At 31.9% G+C, this 25,053-nt stretch overlaps 1 protein-coding gene across 2 annotated transcripts in view; it reads left to right on the top strand.

The window, feature by feature from the left end:
* LOC143144632 (limbic system-associated membrane protein) overlaps positions 1 to 24,742 on the top strand; it is a 412,619-nt gene extending 387,877 nt beyond the window's left edge. Inside the window, exons 1-5 of one of the 2 annotated variants that reach the window (XR_012991473.1) lie at positions 17,312 to 19,850; positions 19,923 to 20,085; positions 20,172 to 20,445; positions 20,720 to 20,785; positions 22,682 to 22,754. Coding sequence is in view for 1 of the 2 variants with exons in the window: in XM_076307235.1 (XP_076163350.1) it covers positions 1,871 to 2,020; positions 8,631 to 8,678; positions 20,720 to 20,785; positions 22,682 to 22,848 (431 nt within the window). In the remaining variant the exon portion in view is untranslated. Of the gene's footprint in view, positions 1 to 1,870; positions 2,021 to 8,630; positions 8,679 to 17,311; positions 19,851 to 19,922; positions 20,086 to 20,171; positions 20,446 to 20,719; positions 20,786 to 22,681 lie in introns of those variants that run through there. The other variant, XM_076307235.1, reaches the window with a different exon arrangement.
* Positions 24,743 to 25,053: the final 311 nt, after the last annotated feature.

The raw sequence follows: 25,053 nt of genomic DNA, 5'->3' as shown, positions 1-25,053 counted from the left end.
ATTGGAGTATGAAGTTTCTTGAAAAAAGACATTGAAGAATAATCTGTATTGAAGAACTGCATTGTAACCAGTAATTATTTTAAAAATCTTTATAGGAACTCAAAAATTTGTACAGATTTTTTGCAGAAAGACCATTCAAAATTTTACTCAAAATGTTTTACACGTTCAGTACAAAATATGGAATCATGAATAGCATGACTATAGGTACTGTTGTATAGTTTAGTAAATGCAAAATTTATTTGACCGTGAAATTCTAAGAGAAAAAGGTTTCAAACGTTTTAATGTTGCTGCACAAGCATTTCTATACTATTCAATTCGCAGTCGTATTTTTCTTTCATTATTTCGCTTTGCATCCACGTAACCTTTCCATTCGTTGAAGATAGCACATTCGTTGGATAGAATTTAGAATCTTACGAGTCGCAGAACGGAAACATTTCTGAATGGTGTCGATCTAAACAGAAATCACGTTAACTTAGACTGCTGCCGCGAATACTAAAATAACCCGGGCGTGGGAACAAGCCAGACTATCTTTCAAACTGATTGAACTATTGTATATTCCTTCAAAAGCTGTTGAAATTCCTGTACTCATCTTATACACTATACGATCGTTTCCATTCGAAAAGACGAGTAAAGCGCTATTTATTTCGTTCGATCGATCAGCCTTACTTGCCACACGTCTCCTTTTTGTTATTGACAATCCTTAGAAAGTAATATACTTATAATCGGTTCAGGTTGTATTCATGGGAAGTAAAAGTATTTTGGTGTTTCACTTTCAGAACGTGATGCAATAGAGTACTATGTATAACATTTAAAACCGTGCAATTTATATTGTAGTAAATTGTTATGACAATCAAAGTGGCTAGAAAAAGAAATATAAGAAAGAGTGTAAAAAGAAATGTAAATGGAAACACCTAGTATCTTTATTGCTTACAGATGTATGATAAATCTAACGAGGATAAAATTAAACTGTTGCAACAAAAATAAATTAAATAAAAACTTAAATAATTTATAATGTTTACAGAAATATTTTCTAACAGTTTCAATAGCATTTCATGGAGAAAGTCAGCATACTTTTGTTGTGTGAATACTTTAAAACTCGATTTTTTGGTAAACAAAACCTGGTACATGAAAATGTTATTTTATAGTTTTTATTTATTTTGACTCGTAAGTTCACACTATACTCGATTATATCATCTCGTCTTTATTAATAATCACTATCATTGTATTTCTCTAATTGTCATTTCGGGGTCCATTTGCGGTTAGTAAGCTCTTAAAATAACAAAAGTTGTATGCTGCAATAAAAAATTGCTCACCGTAGTTAGATCTTTAAACTCTTGAATTCATGTTTGTATCATTGAGTTTCTTACGCTGTAGTTTTATTGAAATTTACATCCAGAAAGAAATAAAATGTAGAACTTACCCTGAGACCTTACCTGCTACAGACGAGTGATAATTGCTAGACTCGCGTTGTGAAAAGAGTTTCTTGTGAAAAACATGTTAAACTTGATTCCTGTTTAACAAAGTATTCTGTTAAGATTATTTTTCTCAGTTATATGTCACTTGTTTTTCTCATGACTCTCAAAAATAAAAGTATCCGTTAAAGTTAAAAAGTGTATTAAATATAAGAAATATTACCTAAATTTGATACAATCAAAGGAACACACAATAGAAACAAAATCCTGTAAATAAAGACTTCAAACATCCAAAACAACAGTTTATGATGATTGATTACTAGAACAATTTAGCGGAAATATTTCGAAATCGCGAAACTCTCAAATTAGGAATTAATAAATTAGAACGCTATTTTTAAGCACACTTGTATTATATTTCAGAATCAGAATAATCTTGAGAGATTTATAATTCATTTCAGGAGGGAAATACGATCCCGTATTATTGGACAACGCATACAAAGTTCACATGAAATTAACCATAAGTTCCGTCAGCTCCTCGGATTTTGGATCGTATAAATGTGTTTCTAGAAATACATTGGGAGATACTGATGGCAGCATCAAAGTTTATGGTGAGTAATGTTTACCAGGTATCAAATTATTGTTAATTTACTTTACACGTTAATACTTTTAAGAAGTCTAATTGATATCAATCGATATCTAAATATGTCGATCATGCAAGCACAATTTTAATATTTATTGATATTATAAACATTTTTTTATTAATTACATAAACGTTTCCAACCTCAATGGTAGTTTTCAAATGTAACAAATTCTAATTATCTATACAAAAAATAATATGATTTTTAACAATTTTAACAATTAATAGATTATAAAATTTATTTGTCAATATATTTTTAAAACTTATATCGTTTTTGTATAGTTGATCAAAATTTGTTACATCTAAGAATGACTCTTTAGATCGAAAACTGGTTTATCCAATTCGTAAAAAATTATTTATGTAAACGTCAATGAATATTAAAATTATACTTGCGAAACTCATACCTTGAAGTTATTTTTAACAAGTACTTTATACATATTATTAATAAAAATGTGGGATATTATTTCTGAATTATTTCTTTTCGACGATATACGTAAATTAAAATTTTTCTTACAATTCCACGGCCATGTATACATACATGCACTCATATACTCGTACGAGAAACACGAGTCAATGCACATTTACATGCATTCTACTGCAGTACAATCAGTAGACTTTAATACGTACACTTTTCACTGGTTTTAATAATTCTACGTACAGTAAAATCACACAGCCTATGTTTCTTATAATTTTAAATATATTTTCTGTGCACTCACACAAAACATTGTAAATTTCAACCAAAGTAAAAAAAAATTTGAACGTCATGAAACTTCGCATCAAAGAACCCACTAATTTCTACATATCGATGAATTGTAACGTTTCTACACAGCAGGTATACATGGTACGGGCATATTTATTGTCTTTATGGAATTAAATGTTCAACAGGGTAGAATGCGCCACAATAATAAATTGTTTAATTTACTTGCTGATATAGTTACCAGGCATTCTTTCACCTATCAAAGAACATTTACGTAAATGAATTTTATTTCGTTAACCTTTCGTTTAGTTTTGATTTCAGTTCTGATGTAACAATAGCAAATTACGAGAAATTATTCTCATAATACTGTATACAATATGTATAATATTCTCCCATTTTCACTGTCGAAATAATACTAACTGTTGGAAATTCTGGTCTTATGTATTCTAAGTAATAGAGAAGGGTGAAAAATCGACCAATGGTACAAGATGTGCAGCTTTCTCGAAAATAAAAATCATATCTGATATTTCCGTGTTTTTCCATTGATGCGGGTCCCATTTGTCAAAACTTTTAACGATACCTTAATAATACCTATGTGTAACTGAGATATACAAAAAGTGTTATGTATTGATCAGTGTTTTGTTTTACTCCATTAGTCACGATTAACTGTATGTCATGTACAGACGTCATCAGAGATTGGACTACTAAAGTTGTAGTCATGTAAGTGTTGGTCAAGGACACATTTTCCCGCCGGCAAAGACTGTCCCTATTTTACCGTCTCTTTTTCGATGTCGGGCCTCGATTATATTCTGTGATATGGTGGTGTAGATGTTAAAAGATTTACCAGTTTGTAAAAAGAGACAAGATTGGATGCTGGTCTGTGCTCTCTCTCCTTAAAGAAATAAACAGGTGGATTGATTTAGAAATAAACACAGAACAAAGGGGCTGGGGACATGTGGCAGAGGCATATGGTAAAAGGTTCACCCCTCAAAGTCCTTGATTGGAAAATTTATTTAAACACAATTTCAACACTTCATGATACAGGGTAGTAAAATAAAGGGTCCAATACTTCCAAAGTTTATAGTTTTCATTAAGAGGAACAAAAAATAACCAATCAATATAGGTCCAACAATCAATCGTATCGGTGTAAATTTAACTTTTGTTATTTATGAACATTCGATATCGTGTGTCTCTTTGCAATATATTCAATACACGCAGGAATTGATCCATTAAAAGTACATCGATTCAAGGTTGTTGACATAAGATTCTTAATATCGACAAAAATTACATACACCATTGATGATGCAAACTCTTTTTTTTTATAGTGAATGTTTGATATTTCTTCTTTCCATTTGAATGAATGTACATCTTGCGAATCAACCAAACGCAAACGAACAAACTTTGCATAAACCTTAATGAATTTTTACGAACAATTTGGAAGAGAGAATTCACTGATTAGGGTACTTCTCTACATACAAATGGCGAGCTGAAAAACTGTTCCCATTGGCAAGCCCATACACAAAATGCATATTTGCATTTTCACATTAGAATAATGAAAAAAATAAACCCATGAGTAGCGGTTATTGTACTCAACATTAAATGAATACTGAATATTCATGTTATGTGTGTATATTACTTATGCATACATAAAGTAATTATTTTCAATGTTAACAGTCTATTGACAAACTTTGATACTTCTAAACCAATTCCTGTCTTTAGTACGTTCAATTTTCTACGAAAAAAACTCGTGATATCGAATGTTTGTAAATAATAAAAGTTAATTTTACACTGAAAGGATTGATGGTAGGATCTATGGTGATTAGATGTTTTTTTTTTCTCAATAAGTGCTATAAGCTTATGAAGCCTCGGATCCATTTTAATCACCTTATACTATATCTCCATTCCATGCTCTAGAAAGTAAATACCGTTCCTTTAAAGTGATTGCTCGCTAATTTGAACGCACGAATGTTTGGAAAGACCTCATTAAATTATTACATTAATTTCTTAAGAACGAGCTGCACATAAATCTGTCCGGGAAGATTTGATATATCGTAGTTAAACAGGAAGTGTTTGGAAATTGTTTGTTAGTGGGAGGTCACCGACATGTGATTAATGCAATCAGGCTCAAATTTTATTTGTATGCTTGTTCGTTTATAATAAGTATTTATCAGTATTAAACTGTAGATATTAACTTAAAACAGTTCCTGTCTTTAAGAAGACATTGTGAAATTTTGTTATAAATCTTGTACGTAATTAATCAAAACAATAACGTCATGTAACGTTAACGAATCTCCTATGTTTTTCAATTACGTACATTTTACATATAAAGTATTTTCTAAAGCGTAGTGTTCGTAATGTCTCATCGAAATGAATTATGTAGATGTCGCCACGATAACAAGGCAGACACTACATAATATCCCTTTAAAGTCAAATGGAACGTTTAGATGTCGATATTGTTTCAACAGTGGAAATGAAAATTATTTTGGAGAATATTGTTTCTGATTTGTTACTGCTACATCGAGAGTAAACACAAAAATTCAGTGAAATTGTATTAAAATAAAATTCTGTTCCATTAAAATTCTTTGATAAGTGAGCAGGAAAACTGCTACCGAATAAATTGAACAAATTATTATCGAATCCTATTTATATATTAAAAATGACCAGAACAAAGGGAAATACTGCATACGTGTAATGTACGGCAATATTGCACTTTATCGTTACGTAGAAAAGAGTGTATTTTTTAATGCGAAATTGCATGATACAAATGATTACTTTTACTGTGGTGAAAAATTAAAACGATTTTTATGATTGCACAATAAATATACGTAGTATTATAACAGCATAAGAAATGTACAATTTCAGTTGGTGAAGAATTACTGTAATGATATTGTAGGGTGTAAAAACGATCAATCTTAAATTGGAAAAAATGTGATCCATGTGAGAGTCTTAAATCATTTTTACTTAGTTGCAGGCTTTATGAAGATCTGTTCAACTAAATTGTCCGATGTAATATAGCTCCTAATTTCTTTTAGAACTGATCTTTCTCATAATCTCTTTCTTTCTTTCTCATAATGGTGATAAGACACCACTGATAGTCACCGTCATCGACAGTTTCTAATAGTTATTTAAATTTGTAGAAAATTAGACAAGTCAATAACTTCAAATATGATTAATTTTCGAACCATTTATTCTTATGCATAAGTAGAAGAACATTTACACTTTTTAATTTAAACAATGCGGCGCGTAAAATCAGACCACTAAATTTTAACTGCTTATACAATATCTCAAAAACAAAGTTTCAGGTTGGACAATACTAAAATACTTTTCGATTTCTGTTAACACGATAAATTCTCATGTTTGTAGTGCGATCCATAAGTTTGGATCACGTTACCTCATACGTGTCTTGTACTCTTTAGTATAACCGTATCAAACTTATTTTGATCCGAAGACCAACTTACCCTTAACTACTTATGTCGCGTGTAACTGTAGGTACAAATGTACAGTTATTTGTTGAGAGTTGAAAATATTTTAAAGATTATTTTTCAGTTACACTAACACCAGAAATAAGCAAAATGATATATTTATTTACAAAAAAGCGTACATTCACAAATTGTTTCTCTTGAGAAACATTATTTCATTTTTTTAAAGAGTATAGTTGTACATATTTTAAATAAATGTATCTTTCATTCTTTGTACTGTTATACATTGATTTAAGCTGATTAAATTTTCGTTGCGTCACACATTATTAAAAGATTAGTGTTCTGAACAAATAATAATGCTTAGAATAAACAGATCAAACGAACCGCAAAATCTAATAAATCGGGTCATATGCAATTCGTGGGCGTCGTATTTGATATGCCTGACTTAGCAATTATTTTGCATGGATACTTCCATCTGGAAGTATTCTATATCTGGTAGCGCATAACATCAAAAATTCAACAACTTTCTAAATATAACTTACAATTTTCTCGTTAGTTAATTATTCTCGTTAAAAAAATAACAATACAAAAAAATTTTTAAGTACATTATATAAAAATTAGAAGCAACAGATAGAATTTAATGATTAAACATAATCTTAATGCATAACAAATATCATTTTGAACGTAATATTTTAGTATAAATTTATTATGTTAATGAGATTGTTGCTAAGAGAATACAAACCCTATTTGTTTTTAATGATACAGTATATCAATTTACACAGCTTTTAATAGCTATACTAACAACAAATAACATGTAGTCATTGTTAACATTTTTTTCACATCTTTTGTGAACAATGCTTCAAATGTAAATATTGATATATTTAAGAGCATGAGACAAATTTTGAGACACGTACATATATATATTGGAAATTTCTTGACTTATTGTTGTGGCTTTTCAGAGTTGCAGGTCCCCTCTAATTCGAAACTTACTATTTACTTTGTGTTATAACTTTGCCTACATGAATATACATAATGTACAAATACGAAATTATATATTATTTCAAAAAGTTTACTAGAACATACATACATTCATAAATTGACATAATACACATATCCGACAGCATCGGTTACGATATAGATACAAAACTTTTCGTGTCCTAAAATAATGGGTTTAAATCATTATATTCTAGAACCTAGAATGATATTAATATTCTTCTAGATATAGTACTGAATAAAATAGAATATTTCGTTTTAATTTCTGTTCTAATTTTTTGGAAAAAATTGTTTGTGCAAACATTATTTATTGTTCAAAGAATTGTACAAAGTTGTATTTGAAACAGATGAAGAATCGATTGAAAAGCCTTAGAAACTAAGGCTGAATAACGATTATGGGAAAAAGTTGTTCAAAATGTTAATTTCTACAAGATATACAAAAATCGTCGAAATCGGTGAGATCTCCCCTTTTCTAAATAATTACCAAAAAAAAGTTTAAAAGTATGCTACCTTTGTTAACAGGTTTTCATTTAGTTGCACTTCGATAGTTTTTAAGACGTTCATAAAAGTATTTGATATCTTGTAAATATAGTTTCGCAACATGTTATATTGTAAATTTCTTGGGATCGAAGAGTCACATTTATCGAAAGGGAACAATGTTCTTTGTGTTTTGCTGCTTGCTGCGAACGTAGAAAGATATAGCAAGCAAAGGTCAAACAGGGACCGAGAGCCGAGTTAGTCAGCAATATCCGTTCGATATAACAATATTCTTGTTTATGTTCACATTTATCGTGAGCCAGAAATGAATTCAAGAGTTCAAAACAATTTCACAAATATTCAAAAAATAAATTTGTCGCACTCTTACTATGAAAATGACACGACTCAAAAGAGAGTATTGTTCTGTACTGTTATATTCGAAATTAATAAGATATTGTGCTGTGTTGAAGTATAGAACAATTTTCATTCCGCAATCTCGGTCTCTGAGGGGTTAAACAATATCAGATGACACTCGATAACCATGAGAGATTCTACATTTTGAAATGGAAATTCGTAGAAATAAATGTCATTTTATGTTATCGATTTATATTTTGGAAATGCTTCTCTTCAAATTCTACCACACGTTTTAAAACTCTTTATCTAATATATACATATGTGAATACTTCGAAAGTATCCCTTGGCGAGAGAACTCTAATTCAGTTTCTTCCCCACCAAAATGTCCCCAAGAAATGAGTTTCTTTTTCTTCTTGAAAAGAAACTATTTCGAAAACATTCTGTATAATAAAGCAGTATTGTCTGGAATTTAGATTGCAACATTTTCTAAATAATTCTGCAAGTTATTATTTTTAACTTATACTTTCCCTCTATGGAATGTAAATAACGGAATAAAATTACATTAAAATTTGATACTGTCTTTATACATTTAAACTAATAGCAACCAACATTTCTAATGTATTTCCTTTCACATATTTCAGCAATAACAGAAAATTCGACTTCCAGCAATAGCAACACAAAGCACAGAGGTGAGTTACGATTTATAAAAAAATTTAATTTACATTTACAATGTATGATGTAGAAATCACGTATGCACATACTATTTATCTATATTCTCCTAAAATACAGAATAGAAAATATTCGTATATTTAGTTGCATTTCCTATTGACACTGTTCACTATCTGATTCTATATTTAAAATACGAAACATTGGTTTAGTCAACAACGATTTTTTTTTTCCTTGAAAGCTTTCTCCTTAATTACACAGTCTCTTTTTAAGTAATTTCGAACATATGTTTGTGGCAAATTTAAATTGCATTAGTTTAGCATTATTGGAGAGGTCGCAAAATATATAAAAATATACAAACATACACCAAAATTCTTGATATATTCAAACAGTTTCACATTCTTTCCATTGCTCACCGAGAACCTAGATCAGACGATTGATGATATATTTTTAATGTGTGGTACCCGAGCCCATAAATCAGGTACATAATCGACCTGTGTCATTGCTTGCTTTGTGTCGAGTGGTACTTTTCGAATGATGCGATGCAACGTACTTGCGATCAAATAACGGGTCGCTGATTAATTAGATCGAGTACCTAGTTTGTGCATGCCTATCCACACTGCATATTCTCTTGAATCAACCTTTACAAACAGTAGATGAAAGTCCACGTTCTCACTAATATACCTCGTCAAAGCTTGTTTCACCCTTGAATAATCGCGTGTTACTTTCAAAAATAACGTTGTCGTTGCATCGGAATCGACGATGGAATCATTGTTTTGACGAGTTCATAATCAAACAAAATTCAATCACATTGCATTGGCATCGTTGTTTGTTACTCTTTCCACATTGCAACGTTTCGTATAGCATGTAGTATTTCATATTTGTTGAATAGAAAGAGATAAATATAAAAATTATTATACTAAATTAGATAACATGTAAGTTGTTTCAATTCCATTGACTATGTTTACTTCAAATTATCTTTAGGTAACTAATTAAATAAGTAAGTTATTCTTACATGACTAATTGAATAATTAAGTTATTTTCATTTTGAATATATGTACATACCATAAATTTGTCAGTTGAAAGAATAACTCAAAAATAGATACTTCATAACTTTTAGAATAACTATAAATATTTATTAAGTATAAAACAAAATTGACATGCTTAGGTAAAGTGTATCGTGTCGCAATAGCTTGTAAATAACTGGAAATATGTATAGTATTTACAAAACTTAAAGAAATGGAAATTATGACTTGTGTTGATAAATTGTTTAGTTAAGTCGTATCAAAATCTTACATGAAGCAAAATTTGATACTGGTAATTTCCTTCTTCTAGTTTTTCATTGCAATCATTTATATTCTTCATTATATATTTTTGCATAAGTTGTATTAAATAACTGGTTGGAAAAGAATTTTCACACAATGAATCCTTAGCTCACGATATTAAAATTTTAGATGTCTCAATTACGATATGTCTAGCTTTTTAGAGAAATATTAATTTAAAAGCTAATGTCTCTTTACCTCAAGCAGCAAAAATTAGTTTCTATAAGGCTTCATAGGAAGATAATAAGTTAAATGTAAAGTTGTGTCAAAAATTTACATTGGTTAACTGTAGAAACTGTTTCCGACATTTTGTTGTTTCATCTTCAAGAATTTATACAAATAATAGATAGAAAATTGTTCATGCCGTCATAGCGATACAAATTTATCGAAACTGTTTCTGAAGTGTTTATAAATTTATGCATTTTGAAGTCGTAAAGAAAGTAACAGAATCCAATTCTACACAATGTTTTTATAGTATTTATAATGAGGAAAAGAGATCTGCAGAGAATTCATACGAAACATTTATGAGAATATAAGTGTACTATTATTGGTAGATGCACTTGTACATTTTATACGTACAAGAGAGTTTAGAAAGTTTTACACTAGCAGATAGTTGCAAAGAAATGGACTTGATTTTTCTTTACAAAGACCACAGATACAGTACTTTAAAGGGATAAAATGTACAGAATGTATATCAAAATACAAAGTTTTAAGATAGAAGCGTTCCACGTAAAATATTAATATCACATCTTTGAATATTGTTCAAATTTTAAAAGATATCTAGAACACTGGTAAAAGTGACGCGAGCCAGTTTCAGAAGATAATACTTCAGCACACGATCCAGATTAAAGACTAGGATGACAAAAGTAGAGCTGTTCGAGTACTCAGAAAAAGAAAACCAAGATTTCTTTGACTGGAATATCTCAGTCGAGCCGAGACTCGAATGTCTTCAGTTAAACAGAATTACAATTCTAATGTAATCTAGATATAAAAACAAAGGAAAATAGCGTGTTCCATTCTAGAATAACTAGTGAACTTGTCATTGAAGCTACCTATTTAGCAGGTCATACCTTAAACGTCGTGATTTTCGATATTCGTTCTACTGTTTTAAGTATAATACATTTTTGGAGCAAACAAAATTACTTAAAACCAACAAGGCATATGATCAATGTTTTCCCGAATTTTGGACCAAAAGTTACTTCAACAGAAATATTAACGAGAAAGAAATTTAATTTTAGAAATAATTACTTCTTTAACACGTATATAAGTACAAAGAATGTACCTAAATACTAAGAAAGTAAAACTTTAAGGTTGAATCACATAGTTAAAAGTTTGAAGAAGTCTATTTACTTATCAGTACAGTTGTTTATACCAGAGGTATTGTATGTCGTGGTGGAAGCACGAACCGGAGATAACTATTTGGTGTCCCTAATACTGTGATCAGTTTGCATGTCAAAATCAACTAAATTAAATGAGTCGTTTTATTGTATATATAATTGGATACTTTTTCGACTAACATTTGGAAGTTTGTTGAAACTTGGTGTATTTGCAACGTAGGATTCGACACTGCCGTGCAGAAAAATAACATAGTTATTTTGTTTATTTTACTTATTTTAAACACATATATTTTGTTTATTTTAGTTTTCAACAAATCTATTTGAAAATAATTTAGAAATGAAAAGATATCTCTTAAAATGTAATATTACATTTTTAAAGAAAATCACATTCTGTAAAGTGTATAAAGTCGAACTTTATTTGACAGAATCAGAAAAAATATATTGGAAAATTTTAAAATATCTATGTACCTTTGTATATGTTAAATTTAACGAAATATATCTATGACAATTTTCAGGATTTTATTTTCTGCGAAGTAAATATTCTATAGAGTGCCCCTACATTAAAACTGTCCCACATATTTTCTTGTAAATTACTGACACAAAGGAAAAATACCAGAAATATATAACAGCTATTTCTTATAAGAAATAATGCGATTACTAATTAAACAAATGAAATTAATACCTATTGTTAGTGTAGGGTGTCATGTTTGTCTATTATAAAAAAAAACGATTGCCAAGGCATGTTTAACCATGTATGTTACAATAATATTTATGGTTAAGAATAAAAAACAATAATGATGTGGTATAGATCGAAAATTAAGTTACATAATGCAACAGTCACCATATTTATTACATAATTACCTAGTAATTACCTACAAGATCCTAAAGTTTCATTTGTAACTCATTCTCAATGTGCGCAAAATGCTGATTGTATTTTATTTCCGACCTTCATTATATATTATTAAATTTTCCGTAATAGCTGCTTTCGTGCAACGTAACAACAATTATGGCTTTCTATTCAAAAATATTTTATAGTCGATTCCAAAATTCATAATTTATTCCTAACATTAAAAATGTAAGTAACCCACGCTATTTCTTACCAAACATAGTAAAATTTTTCTTCCTCGCATTTTCCTTTCTTATAGTATACATTTGCAAAAAAAAATCATGGACAATAATAATGCGAACATCCTTTATAAATGTAACCTGACTGGTTAAAAGTTTTTCAAAGACAGTTCAGCTTCGTTGTTCGCTTTCGCTCGTTTTTCAAGCCGAGACGGAACTATTTCTGTGTGAAATTGTGAATGAATAGGAACCGCCGTGTCAGATTTACAAGCCGACCATCTCATTTGCTCCCGACAGCCAGCTGGTTGCGCAAAAGACGTACAAAAGTCGGCAGAATCCGTAGCAGAGAGCTAGACGTTTAGAAGAACAGCTCTATAAAAAGCCACGGGTGAATGTCATTTTGAACTTACACCTTGTTCATCAACTCTTTTCCCTTTCCAAGTAAAACGTAAAGGTTTTGCCAAATTTTCTTCGGTTCTAAAATGCGCATAAACGGTAACTAAAATGCCAAAATTTAATTATGCACCGACCACGTTTAGGAATGCTTAGATTTATGCATAATATGATGAATATTTGTATATTTCAAACATAAAGTACATACTAATTTTTAAAATTATGAAATGAGAGCGGGTAGTCTAAAATTTAAGGCGGATAGATCTCCGCAGTTTATTTGAGGCAGCATTAACTTGATTTCGGACGAAATTCTATATTAAATAAAATTTAAAGAAAACAAAATCATTTTTCATTTTCGCTTTGAACATCGATCGTTTTTTCCGAATAATATGTAAAAAGTTTCCTACAAAGTTTAGTTTCTTTATTTTTATCTCTTTGTAGACTGTAATGGTGATAAAACAAAATAAAAAATTGCTTGCACATAACGTTAAACAAACACTTCTAAAGATAATTAGAAAGATTAATATATAGTAGACATTATACTTCGTAAATAATAAAAAGTTTCTTAGAAAAATTCCTCCTTTAATGGAAATATAAGAATAATTATAAATTGATTCGATTTTAATTTTTGCGAAGAATGGTTTGCAACTATAGCAAAAAATTTTATATAAAAGAATTGCAATGAATACCAAAATTAAGTAAATGTAATTCCACTTTTTTGATTATTAGAATAATTTATTATATATTATTTTTAACATTTATCCACGAAAAAGACGTAATAGTACATTTATAAATAGTACAATATACTGATATTATACAAAAAATAAGCCACATCAAACAGTAGTAGAAAAACGTTAAATAAATGAATATCTTGTAATATTCCCTATTACAAAATATTTTAATAAATAGTTTTATACACAATGTTAAAAAGTGTTATTCATCTATTGTACATAAACAGTATTATGTAAACTTTTACTTCAAGGTATAGATATAAATTACGAATGTTCAATCATTGAAAAAATTAAATATTTCAGAAGCAACTGGAGTGACAGACAAGCTTCTGAAAGAAAAACATATACGAATTTTTTTTGTCATGTGTATCTATAAATACAACACATTTCTTTGAAAGTAAAGTAATATATTCTTAAATTTATTAACTTCTTTTCTTTTAACGTCGTTTGCATTTTTTTCGTATATATAATGGTCAACCATATCATCCGATACATTTTTGTATTTTGTACCTACTTCCTTCTTTCTGAAATTATCCCGTATGAAATCTCTTTCCATTTATTCTGCATTTACATTTTCTCATGAACTTTCTTTTGAAACACGAACAATGGAAACATTCCTTCATTTTTATAATCTAATATTGCTCTCCAGATAATATCTTCATAATTCAGATATGATTACAGATATTTTACAGTCTCTTTCAATTTAATTCACTGGAAATTTAAAGCCGATGAAACCTTATGTATGATCTATATACGTACAGTATCATTGTGTTCATCTTTTTTAAAAAAAACTGAGATTGGATTATTATACCTAAAAAAGCTTTTTTTTTAAAAACAATATTAGAATTATTATTTTATATAATTTTAGCTCATGTTTTGGGTAAATTTTACTTGCAATTAATTATTATTATTAATGAACTAGAAATTTCACGTATTGACGAGCATCCTTGAAAGAACAATTTTCGGCTACTATTGCGGTTTTTTTTTCAAAAAAACTGTTTAGATATTTATAGCATCTTTTCAAGAATAATATAAATCTATTTTGAATAATCGTTACATTTTTATTACTCCATAGATAAAATAGAAAGTGTACATTATCGCCTTGCATTTTCAAATATAAATAACGTGAAAATGAATTGAGTGATTTTAACAAAACATTTAAAAGACGTAATGAAATTTCGATACCTAATTCTAATATAAATAATCTACATTGAAAATGTTGATGATTAATATCACTTGCACATTATCACATACGTAGTACAAAAAATAATGTCAACTACTATTTGTATACGAATCAATAACTCTATTAATGACACGTTTCATTTTTAAGTAATTATTAGTTAAATTACGTAAAATACAAAGACGTGTGAATAATTGCTGTAAGTACACTCTCCTAATTTCTTGCTGCTATGAAAGGTTATCTGAAATACTCACTGTTACTATTTCTGACCATTCTTATTTGTAAATTTCAATAACGTAAATATAAAATGGCGCGTTAAAAAGGTACGACTCACTTTCATATTTTACGAACATTTGTCTTATTGTAATGAAAAATCCACAATTTATTATTGGTCCATCAGCCACCCACATTTACGTACACAATCGAATGCGGGGTATCGATATATGCAAAATATTTTGATGCTAACAGATTGAGAAGCGACGTTGCGTCCAATGCAAGATTTATAGGTCCGTCTGGAACCATAGGTCAACTTTATTGAGCTCTGTTTATTCCTCTTTGTAGAAATATCTACTCCGATGGAAAATACAAATATGGCGGCGTTAATAATAAATTAAACTATCAAACTAAACATATGTTGCTAGCATTTAGCAGTACATTATTTGAAGCAATAATATTCAAAAATTATGAATAAAATATTAATTTTGAACAAATGAAAGTTATAAGTAACGAATGCTAACGATTCAAAGGATTAGATTTACACTATTCGATAAATTATTGAAAACGTAAAGGTTTAATAAATGCTCAATTTGCATACATACATAGAAAGAATATTTATGCATGTTTGCTTTGAGCGTATTTTAATTATTTATTATAAAACTTTAATTAATTCGTACTGCGTTTATTAAGCTTGTTTCGCCAAGTTTGTGAAAGAAAATTTTACGCGAGAAATAATTAATGGAAAATATCGAACAAGGAAATGTATGTTTGTATAAAAGGACACGTAGATTTATTTAATAACAATGGAAATGCATGGAACGAAATTAAAAATGAGTGAGCAACAATTTAGTAAAAATTCCTAAACATTATAAGAACCAAAATGTCAATTGTACCTTGAACTCTGCAACAATCCATGGTACTTTCTCTTATCGAGGACCAACAACTTCTGTTCTCATTCGTTTCCCTCATTACTTACGAAAATACGCGGCTCTAAGATGAATTTTTCACGGAGACAAACGAACCTAGCTTCCTACTTCAGCAAAACGTCAGATCGGTTTTCCGGTAGCGACGGAAAACCAACCACATCTTTTCATTTTCGTCCGTATTTAACATCAGCGCCTGTTCAAGCTCTTTGACTGAATAAACGAGACGAAAATACACGATTCCTTCTACATTCTTCATTCTTTATTTTGAGAAAAAAAAACAACGGCACTGAACGACGTGAAATATTTTGAATTATTTATAGGAATGAAAGTATGTTATTATTGGCAAAAAATTTGTAATATGTTCTACTTCAAGACACTGTGTATTGCAACATGTTTATTACATACACATTGCTTATTAGTAAAATTATATTCGAACGATAAATATTATTGATCTAAAAACACTTCTATAAATAAATTATATAATTATAACAAATACTAAGTATTTTTAAAGTAAAACGTGTTTTTAGTTATTCAAGCATTTATTTCAATACAAATTCAAGGAACGTATTCAATATTAGTTTAAGCTTTTTAAACTCTCAAAGTTTATGTTATATACAAGGTTATCTTCAGGAGCTATTATCTAGAATAGTGTTCGAAAAAATATGAAATGTAAACCATATTATTGCATACACCATAAAAGTATGGACAACAAACACTGTTGGGACTTTGCGGCTCCCTTTGTACGACCAAGGACAGTGGACGATCGGCAATCATCAGACCAACGCGTGATACATCAAAGAACACTCATCGGGCGGCCAGGCCTTTGGAAGATAGCGCCGCGAGGAGCGGCTAGTTTCAAGAGGATCGGCATGGGTTACAAACAGGAAACGATTTCTAGAATACTCTCTATAGGATCCCGCTGCCTAAACAATACGGCGCGGCGGTCAAGAACTAAGGAGATAGCCTTCCCAGAATTCGAGCGGACAACGGTTGACGCAACGCAGCTGCAACCACGTGGACTAGCCGATGCGATTTGCACGCGGCACCAAGCACGCATGGAGGGGGAAGGATGACTTCTTTACCTCCAGGATGCGGCCAGAAGAAATCGACAGTCTTTTACAATCGACCAGAAGGAACAGGTCGAACAATCAGAGCGCGGGCAAACTCTCGATTCGAAAAACGTTAGGGTCTTAGATTCGGCGCTGACGGGCGAGTCGACTAAGCATAACGCGGGCGAACTCTCGACTCCACGATCACATCAAATATTCAACCGTCGCTTTCTTATATGCGCACCTATTGTATTAATTATAAATATTATATTATTTTAAACTACAACTTTGTAATTTCAACTCAGTGTCTCGATCGATCATTGTAAAAGTCGTCGCGAAGCAAAAACATATGGTCCTTCAAGTCGGATACAGAATAGGAAAGCGATTGTAAGTGAATTTGAACTGTGAGTGAACTTGAACTGTGATAATTCAGAGGGCTCTGAATTATCAAAATCAGTGGCTCGAGCAGTGAGCAATATCTTTGGTGATCAGTGCACCATTGAAGCACATTAGAACAGCATCAGCTGTAACTGGACTTGGAGATTGAACGTGCACAACTCCACACCACCTGGGTTTCGAAGGAAGGCTACGAAGCACATCAACGGACATCCCATTTGAACGGTGTAGCCGCACGCTATCACGGCGGGCAGCGACTCAACTGGTTCATACTTTCTTTCATCGAAAAACGGTGAGTTCCCATTCATTCCTATTCTTTAAGCATATTCGATCTGTACCGCGCACTGTAAAAAATGGAGAGCCTAAGGAAAAAGAGAGCAACAATAAAAAGGGCAGCAACGCGCTTCGCGAACGCCATGAAGGCATGTGACGCGGATTCTAACGTCGAGGTAATTCGCGTGGGGGCCGGTAGCCGCTTAAACCTTAGGCTCTTCATTTTTTACAGTGCGCGGTACAGATCAAATATGCTTCAAGAATAGGAATGAATGGGAACTCACCGTTTTTTGCTGAAAGAAAGTATGAACTAGTGCAGTTGAGTCGCCGCCCGCCGTGACAGCGCGCGGCTACACCGTTCAAATGGGATGTCTGTTGCTGTGCTTCGTAGCCTCCTTGCGAAGCCCGGGTAGTGTGGAGTTGAGTGGTACACGCTCAGCCTCCAAGACCAGTTACAGCTGATGCTGCTCTGATGTGCTTCAATGGTGCACTGATCACTAAAGATATTGCTCACTGCTCGAGTCACTTATTTTGATAATTCAGAGCCCTCTGAATTATCACAGTTCAGTTTCGTTCACAGTTCAAGCTTACTCACAGTTCAAGCTCACTCACAGTTCAAATTCACTTACAATCGCTTTCCTACTCTGTATCCGGCTCGAAGGACCATATCGCCCACCTTGGAAGGGTACCTATCAATACAGAACAATACGGAATGAATCTTAATCATACAATGCAGTAATTAATATAATATTGTTGTTCTTTCTCTCTTCCTATCACTTGAGAAGAGATCTTTGAGTGATTGTTCCCCGTACGAGCCCCCAAATAACTGTTGTCCTCGTGCGGTATATTAAAGTATATTTAATGATATGATATATTACAATGATACAAGTATCAAACGTAGTGTTGGTGATTGGTTTCGCTTTCTACTAAGGTAGAACGACCGCGTATTAGACTAAGCTAACCGTCTTTGTGCCTTCGGCACGCGTCTTGATCGTCTTTGTTGCCTAAGTCTTACACCGGCCTTTCGTCTTAGTATGTCTTTTAATAGTTTCGTCTTATCGTCTTCGTCATACTGTCCGCGACACACTCCTTGGACATACTCTGGTCGTCGTACTCTTGCACTCAGGACACAAACTGTGACATACTGTCCCTTCAAACATTCCTTTCGTACTTTATATAGTCATACCTATTCGTTCTCTTTCATTCTATTCCTCAGTCTCTCTCACTTCAGACATTCGGTCACGTTCGGCCATCCTAATCACTCGTTTTTCCAAGCATACCTCACTTTCTCCGAGTCACAGGTACTCTCTTTCATACCCATGCATCCTCACACCTGGTCGTCGTGCAGGACCCCCTGTAAAGGGATTATCGGGCCTATCATAAAAGCTGGCAGACAGATTGGCACCAAATGTTTACCTCGACCCGGGTCTGTCCGCACGTGCCGCTTTGTTTAGGCCCGCGGTCGAAACAGGCCCAAGCGGACTCGGAAAATCCGATCCTACAATATTAATATAATTGGTACTACAACTTTTGAGTTCTGGAGCTCTAATTAGTTGATATAGGTCGGTCCAATTTGCGGCTCTTCTTCAACCTTGTCAGCATTCTCTTCGATTGGCAAAATGCAAATTTTTGATAGAGGCCTTCTGACTTCGCCTCGTGCAGTTCGTAGCGTAACCATTCGGGTGATTCCGTCCTTTCCTGGGTGTAGCTTGGTGATGCATCCCAAAGGCCACTGCAGGGGTCGCACGCTGTCCTCCTAGATGAGCACCATCATTCCTGATCTAATGGCACCTTTGCCTCTGGTCCATTTTTGTCGTTTCTGCAGCTGGGGCAAGTGCTCCCGCTGCCATCGTGTCCAAAAGTGCTGTAACATCTGCTGGAGATGCTGGTATCGGCTCAGCCGGTACGTGTTGTTCCTCCTCAGGTCGTGTTGCGGTACGGCCGTCAATCAGCCCCCAATAAGGAAAGAGGGCAGGTGTCAGGAGAGTCAGATCATTGGGGTCGTTTGAGAGAGGGGATAGAGGCCTGGAATTTAAACATGCTTCAATCTCTACCAATACTGTGTAAAGTTCCTCGTACGTGAGTCGCGTTTCCCCGTCCATCTTTTTCAAGTGGCCCTTTGCTGATTTCACAGCGCTCTCCCCTAAATCTCCAAAGTTCGGTGCCCGTGCCGATATTAGATCCCATCGTATTTGGCTTCCTGCTAAAAAGTCCATGATCTGGGCTTGGACTTGTCTGTCCTGCAAAATGGGTCTGTAGCTCAATCAGTACATTTTTGGCTCCTACGAAGTTCGTGCCATTGTCTGAGTACATATTTTTGCATAGACCGCAACGTGAAACGAAGCGCTTCAGGCAATTGATAAACGACTCTGTTGATAGGTTGCGGGCTAACTCTATGTGGACCGCCTTCGTGGAGAGGCATACAAATATGCAGATATAGGTCTTGATAGCGACTTCCGAGCTAGTCCTATCCTTGATGAAGAAAGGTCCTGCATAGTCCACGCCGCAATTGTAGAATGCAGGCGACGGGGTCACTCTTGCAGTAGGCAGATCGCTCATTGTATACGTTGTTTCGGTTGGTCGAACCCGAAAACATGTGACGCATTCTCTCAATATTCGTTTCACTAGGTTTTTACCCGCTAGAGGCCAATAGCGCCTCCGCAATGATGCAATTAATGCTTGGCATTCTGTATGCAGCAGTCTTCTGTGTTCGTGTTTTATGAGCAGATGCGTTAATTTGTGGTTGGACAAAATTATTGAATGCTTTTTATCGTATGGGACGTGCGCCTCGCGTAACCTGCCGTCAGATGAGTGTTTCTTGATGTATCCTGCGTTGGTCTGATGACTGCCGATCGTCCGCTGTCGTATAAAGGAAGCCGCAAAGTTCCAACAAACACACTAAGTAAAAAATACTGGAAAAATGGATATCAGTTCTTTTTGAGTATAATTTGAGTCAATTGTTTCTAAAAATGACTTTCTTTGGGATCGTAAACGCTTAAAATGATGTACATGTTCTTTGAATTAATATTTACATAAATTCTTGAATAACTAAAAACACATTTCATGATATAATTATAATCTTTCGTAATACTGAAATATTTTACTCATTATTTACGTTCTATATTGCAAAATTTATAACTAGGTAACAATCAGTCTTTTTGTCATTTTTATTGCAGGAAAGTTAAGGCATAACTCAAGGAACGATATTTTCGAGGGAAATCAGGATATGCTGAAGGAGCGAGGTAAGTCCAAAATCAGAGAATGAGATAGTTATTTTATATACTACGTATAGAAACATCCCATTAGTTCGGATGGTTCCCTCGGTAAAACTTTCGTCTCTACTACTGTCTATGTTCTTTTTGAGCAGTCAATTCTGGAAAATTACAACTTCTCATATTGATAAACAGTAAATAAATTATTTTACTTTCAATAGATTTCTAGAATTCTAATAAAATACTACATTATTGTATAACATCAATTTTCAAAAGTAATATTTGAAATTAGTACTCGACTTGTTTTGCAATCATAATGAAAAACCCACTTTATTCGAAATAATTTAAAATAAGTTAATAACACTTTGACCAATACTAAAAGTTTCTAAATAATCAATTGGCAACAGTTTTTAGAAGAATAACAGATGCATAATTTGTATTGCAAAAATAATCCCGAAAATGAATAAAATTTTCATTAAAAATAATAAAGTTAGTAACAATTCAGTAACATAAATTTAGTTATGATGCCTAACTCTGCTCCATTTGAACAGGTTAATGAAATCCTGCATTTATTATTAGTTAACACGGTTTTCACAGTAGAATGAAAAGTAAATGATAAAATGATCACGAGAAGAATGAACATCTACTTAATGATATTTTATAATATCAATATTTCCCTAATAATAATATTGATAAATGATTTTAATACATGAGTAGACAATTACTAATACAAACTAACGACTTCAATATGAATAAAAATAGTGTGTGTTAGTAATTAGTATGTACACATATAATAGTAATAGTAATTATTATCTTCAATATGAGGATTTAAAAAGATAAATTATTGAGGTATGATCAGGTTAAATATTAATAGTGAATTCAGCTTAGTCACTGATACAATGTCATGATACAGTAGATACGACGAATTAAGCTCACGAAAGGAGGTTCTCATGCGTAACGTTGATTTTATAATGGGATTTTGCACAGCGATAGAGCTTGAGATACTGAATTTAATGTTATCTAATTTCAGAGGGAAACTATTAATAGCATACGAGATATTTAATGTTAAAGTTTCGGTACTCTTTATCTCTCAAAGTACGAGTCTAATTGACAACTATGTATCCGCTAAAGCGTTTGCTTTAACTGATTGCATTAATCTGATACTCCTTTAACGTAGGATTTAACCATCTTTATGCCAAAAAAAATACCAAGTGATAGTGACAAAACTAAGAATCGATCATACATACTAGACACACTCTTACCTCATTGTTAAAATGGAATTTAATATCTGCGAACTTTATAGTGTCCAAAACTCTATTGTGCACATTCTAAGCAGCTGTGTTAGATACAGGGAGAAAAGTTTAAAACATGGTTTGTCAACTTTCCCAAAAGTACTACAAACACCCGATTCATGTAAAAAAATGTTAGCCTTTCTTAAAAATACCGAACTATACGTATCCATAATACGTATCCAATATATATATTTATTAGTATACATATTTACGATTGCTATATGTAGATATATCGGTAGACTCATAGATACTGACTGTTCATAACGAGAATAGTAAGATAGCAGGATTGCTACAAAGCAATTCGTAACATTGTAAGTGTTTATAAACACAAACTTGAATGGAGACAATAATTTACAGCGAGATCCTTTAAGCAGAGAAATAGTCAAGTGCACATATCTAAAGATGATTATCTAAGACGACGAATATCTAAAGTCAATTTTCTCGAAAACCAAGTCTCATGAAAAACTGTTTTAGCCTTATTTTTCCATGTAGAATCACCTCTTAGCCGGTAGTGTCACCAATTGTCAATTACCTTATACGAATAAACAAAAGAAGTAATATTTTTTACTATAGTTCTTTCTATGTATACTTCCAGCAGAAATGATCGTAATAGTGTCGCAATTTACTGTTACAGATCTGAAGTTGCGAAGTCATAAAGAAACCAACGGAAACGATGCTGATGATTACGATGATTCCGGAGTGATGACGAAGGAGAATCCTTTCACCTTGGTCTTCGTTCTGGTCACATTTACCATTTACCTCCATCATCATCCGCAATTAAGGACGCTCCATCCGGTTTGAAAATCGATCATCACCGTGTTACCACATCATCAAATGTTTCTTTCGATCGCGATCCATCGAAAATTTGTAAATCCATTTAGAAATCCATCGCTCAGGGACTCCATTCCAGGATAAGTATCGTAAATTGCGCTGACCACTTACACAGTACTATAAGATAACTTTATTGTAAATTATTCTTAAACAGTAATCCAGTACATCAAGAGTGGAATGTTATTCTTTACTATGGAAACAATACGTAGCGTTTAATGTGTAGTACGAACAATAAAGAACATAAGAGGTTCTGCGTTACTAAAATATGAATTTGTAAATTTGCACGATGAGTACAGTAAGGTTTGATCACGCTTAATTGCAAATATTAAAGTCGATAATGGTATTTGAAACTAGTCAGCACCAAAACTAACTCCTCGCTAATTCTTGCATAGTAATTTATGTTAAAGTAGTTAAACAATGTAACGAGTGCGCATACGCTACTGAATATATATACAATATCCTATCTTGCCTTCTTACCACATCAGAAAAATTCAAGATTCTGGAAACGTGACAAACATAACATCATAATTCATCATAAGTTACATTATAAGGTACTCCAGTATTTTAATGAACAAGAAATGACGACTTTTTGTAAGACAGTATGTTTTGTAAAAGGTACTAATTATTTACAACTATCTTGACAACGAATATGTCAAATAATTTCTAACCATTAGCTAATAATTTATTGCTATATTTAGTATTTACGTGTTTCATATAATAAAAAGTATTATATTATGAAAAGGGTCTAACAACAATAGGTGAAGGATAGTAGTATAATAAAGAGAATCATAAGAAAAGTGAGTGTTAATTTGAAGTTTAGAAAATATTGATTTTAAGACCAAATTGTTTGCACACATTTTACTACGTAAAGGTGAGGATACAAAAGCAAAGTTTATACAAATGGTATCCATATACATCATATTGAACAAAAGAATTGAATCTCTGTATTAACATATTTCTCTTTAAGTTTACAAATTTAAACACACTGTGCTACAGAACTTATTATACACTTACGTTGTCATGATTCCGAAATTAGAGATACTTTTTCATGTGAAATAATATTAAGCTTTATAATGTATATAAAGCTTATAATGCTTTCACACAAATTTTATACTTATTTTTGTTTCACCTTCAAGTAAATCATTAATGTGTAAAATACTGGATGAAATCGGTTTTATAAATACATAATAGCGAGTGCTTAATAATTAGAAAATACCAACAATGTCGGTAGAAGCCTCCAATGATTCACATTTTTACGAAAGATAATGTTTATTAAACAATATAATTCGAAACATACTTTACTGTACATATACATATATACTCGATATATGTATATTATATACAGTTATACATAAAGTAACACGATCCATGTATTATATTTGTATAGCATATCGCATGTATGTATATAACATACTATAGATAGTGTATTAGAATAGTATTACCTAAAGACTGAGAGCGTTGTTTCGTTGCTCTTTAAAACGCATTAAATAATATATGGCTGAAGCAAATCTTTCAATATTGCAAGAGCCATGAAAATCATGAATCGCTTCAGAGTACGAAGTTTATAAACTCTTGTGTCAAGTAGTAAGTTTTGGAGATTATTCTCGGAAACTTATCAACTGATTAGTAAATAACAAACAATTAAAAATGATCTCAATAGTGACATTACTTGTGGAAATTTTCAGTATAATTTTACCGTAATATTTCTCTCGAAAATAAACCCTATATCGGAAAATTATTTAAGATTACAAATGCCTAAGTAATATGTAAACATAATTTAACTTAGTTAGTTAAATTAAAAGAAACAGATTTGATTAAATATTTGATGCGTGAACATAAAACTTTTGATAAAAATATGAGGTAAATGCAAAACCCATTGATTCTACTATCAGTACCCATTCTCCAATGAAGTATCGTGAAAAATTCTTACAATTTTTTTAGTAACGTATAAAAGTTTTAGTAACATATATTTTAAGTTAAATAGTAACATGGTTTTATTTATCAAAGTAGGCTCTACTATATTCAACAATCTTTCTTTAATGTTTGTACAAATCATAGATTCCTTTCTTATAAAATATAGCGGATTTGAAGATGAAATGCAAATCTTATCTCGAGCTGACATTTTAAATGAAAATTTCTATATTTTCCATTGTATTTTTGTAAGGGTATTATCAA

The sequence above is a fragment of the Ptiloglossa arizonensis genome, chromosome 3 (genome assembly GCF_051014685.1).
Source record: "Ptiloglossa arizonensis isolate GNS036 chromosome 3, iyPtiAriz1_principal, whole genome shotgun sequence".
In the NCBI taxonomy this organism is placed as follows: domain Eukaryota; kingdom Metazoa; phylum Arthropoda; class Insecta; order Hymenoptera; family Colletidae; genus Ptiloglossa; species Ptiloglossa arizonensis.
The sequence above is the reverse complement of the archived record's forward strand: the minus strand, read 5'-3'. Positions and strand labels throughout refer to the sequence as shown.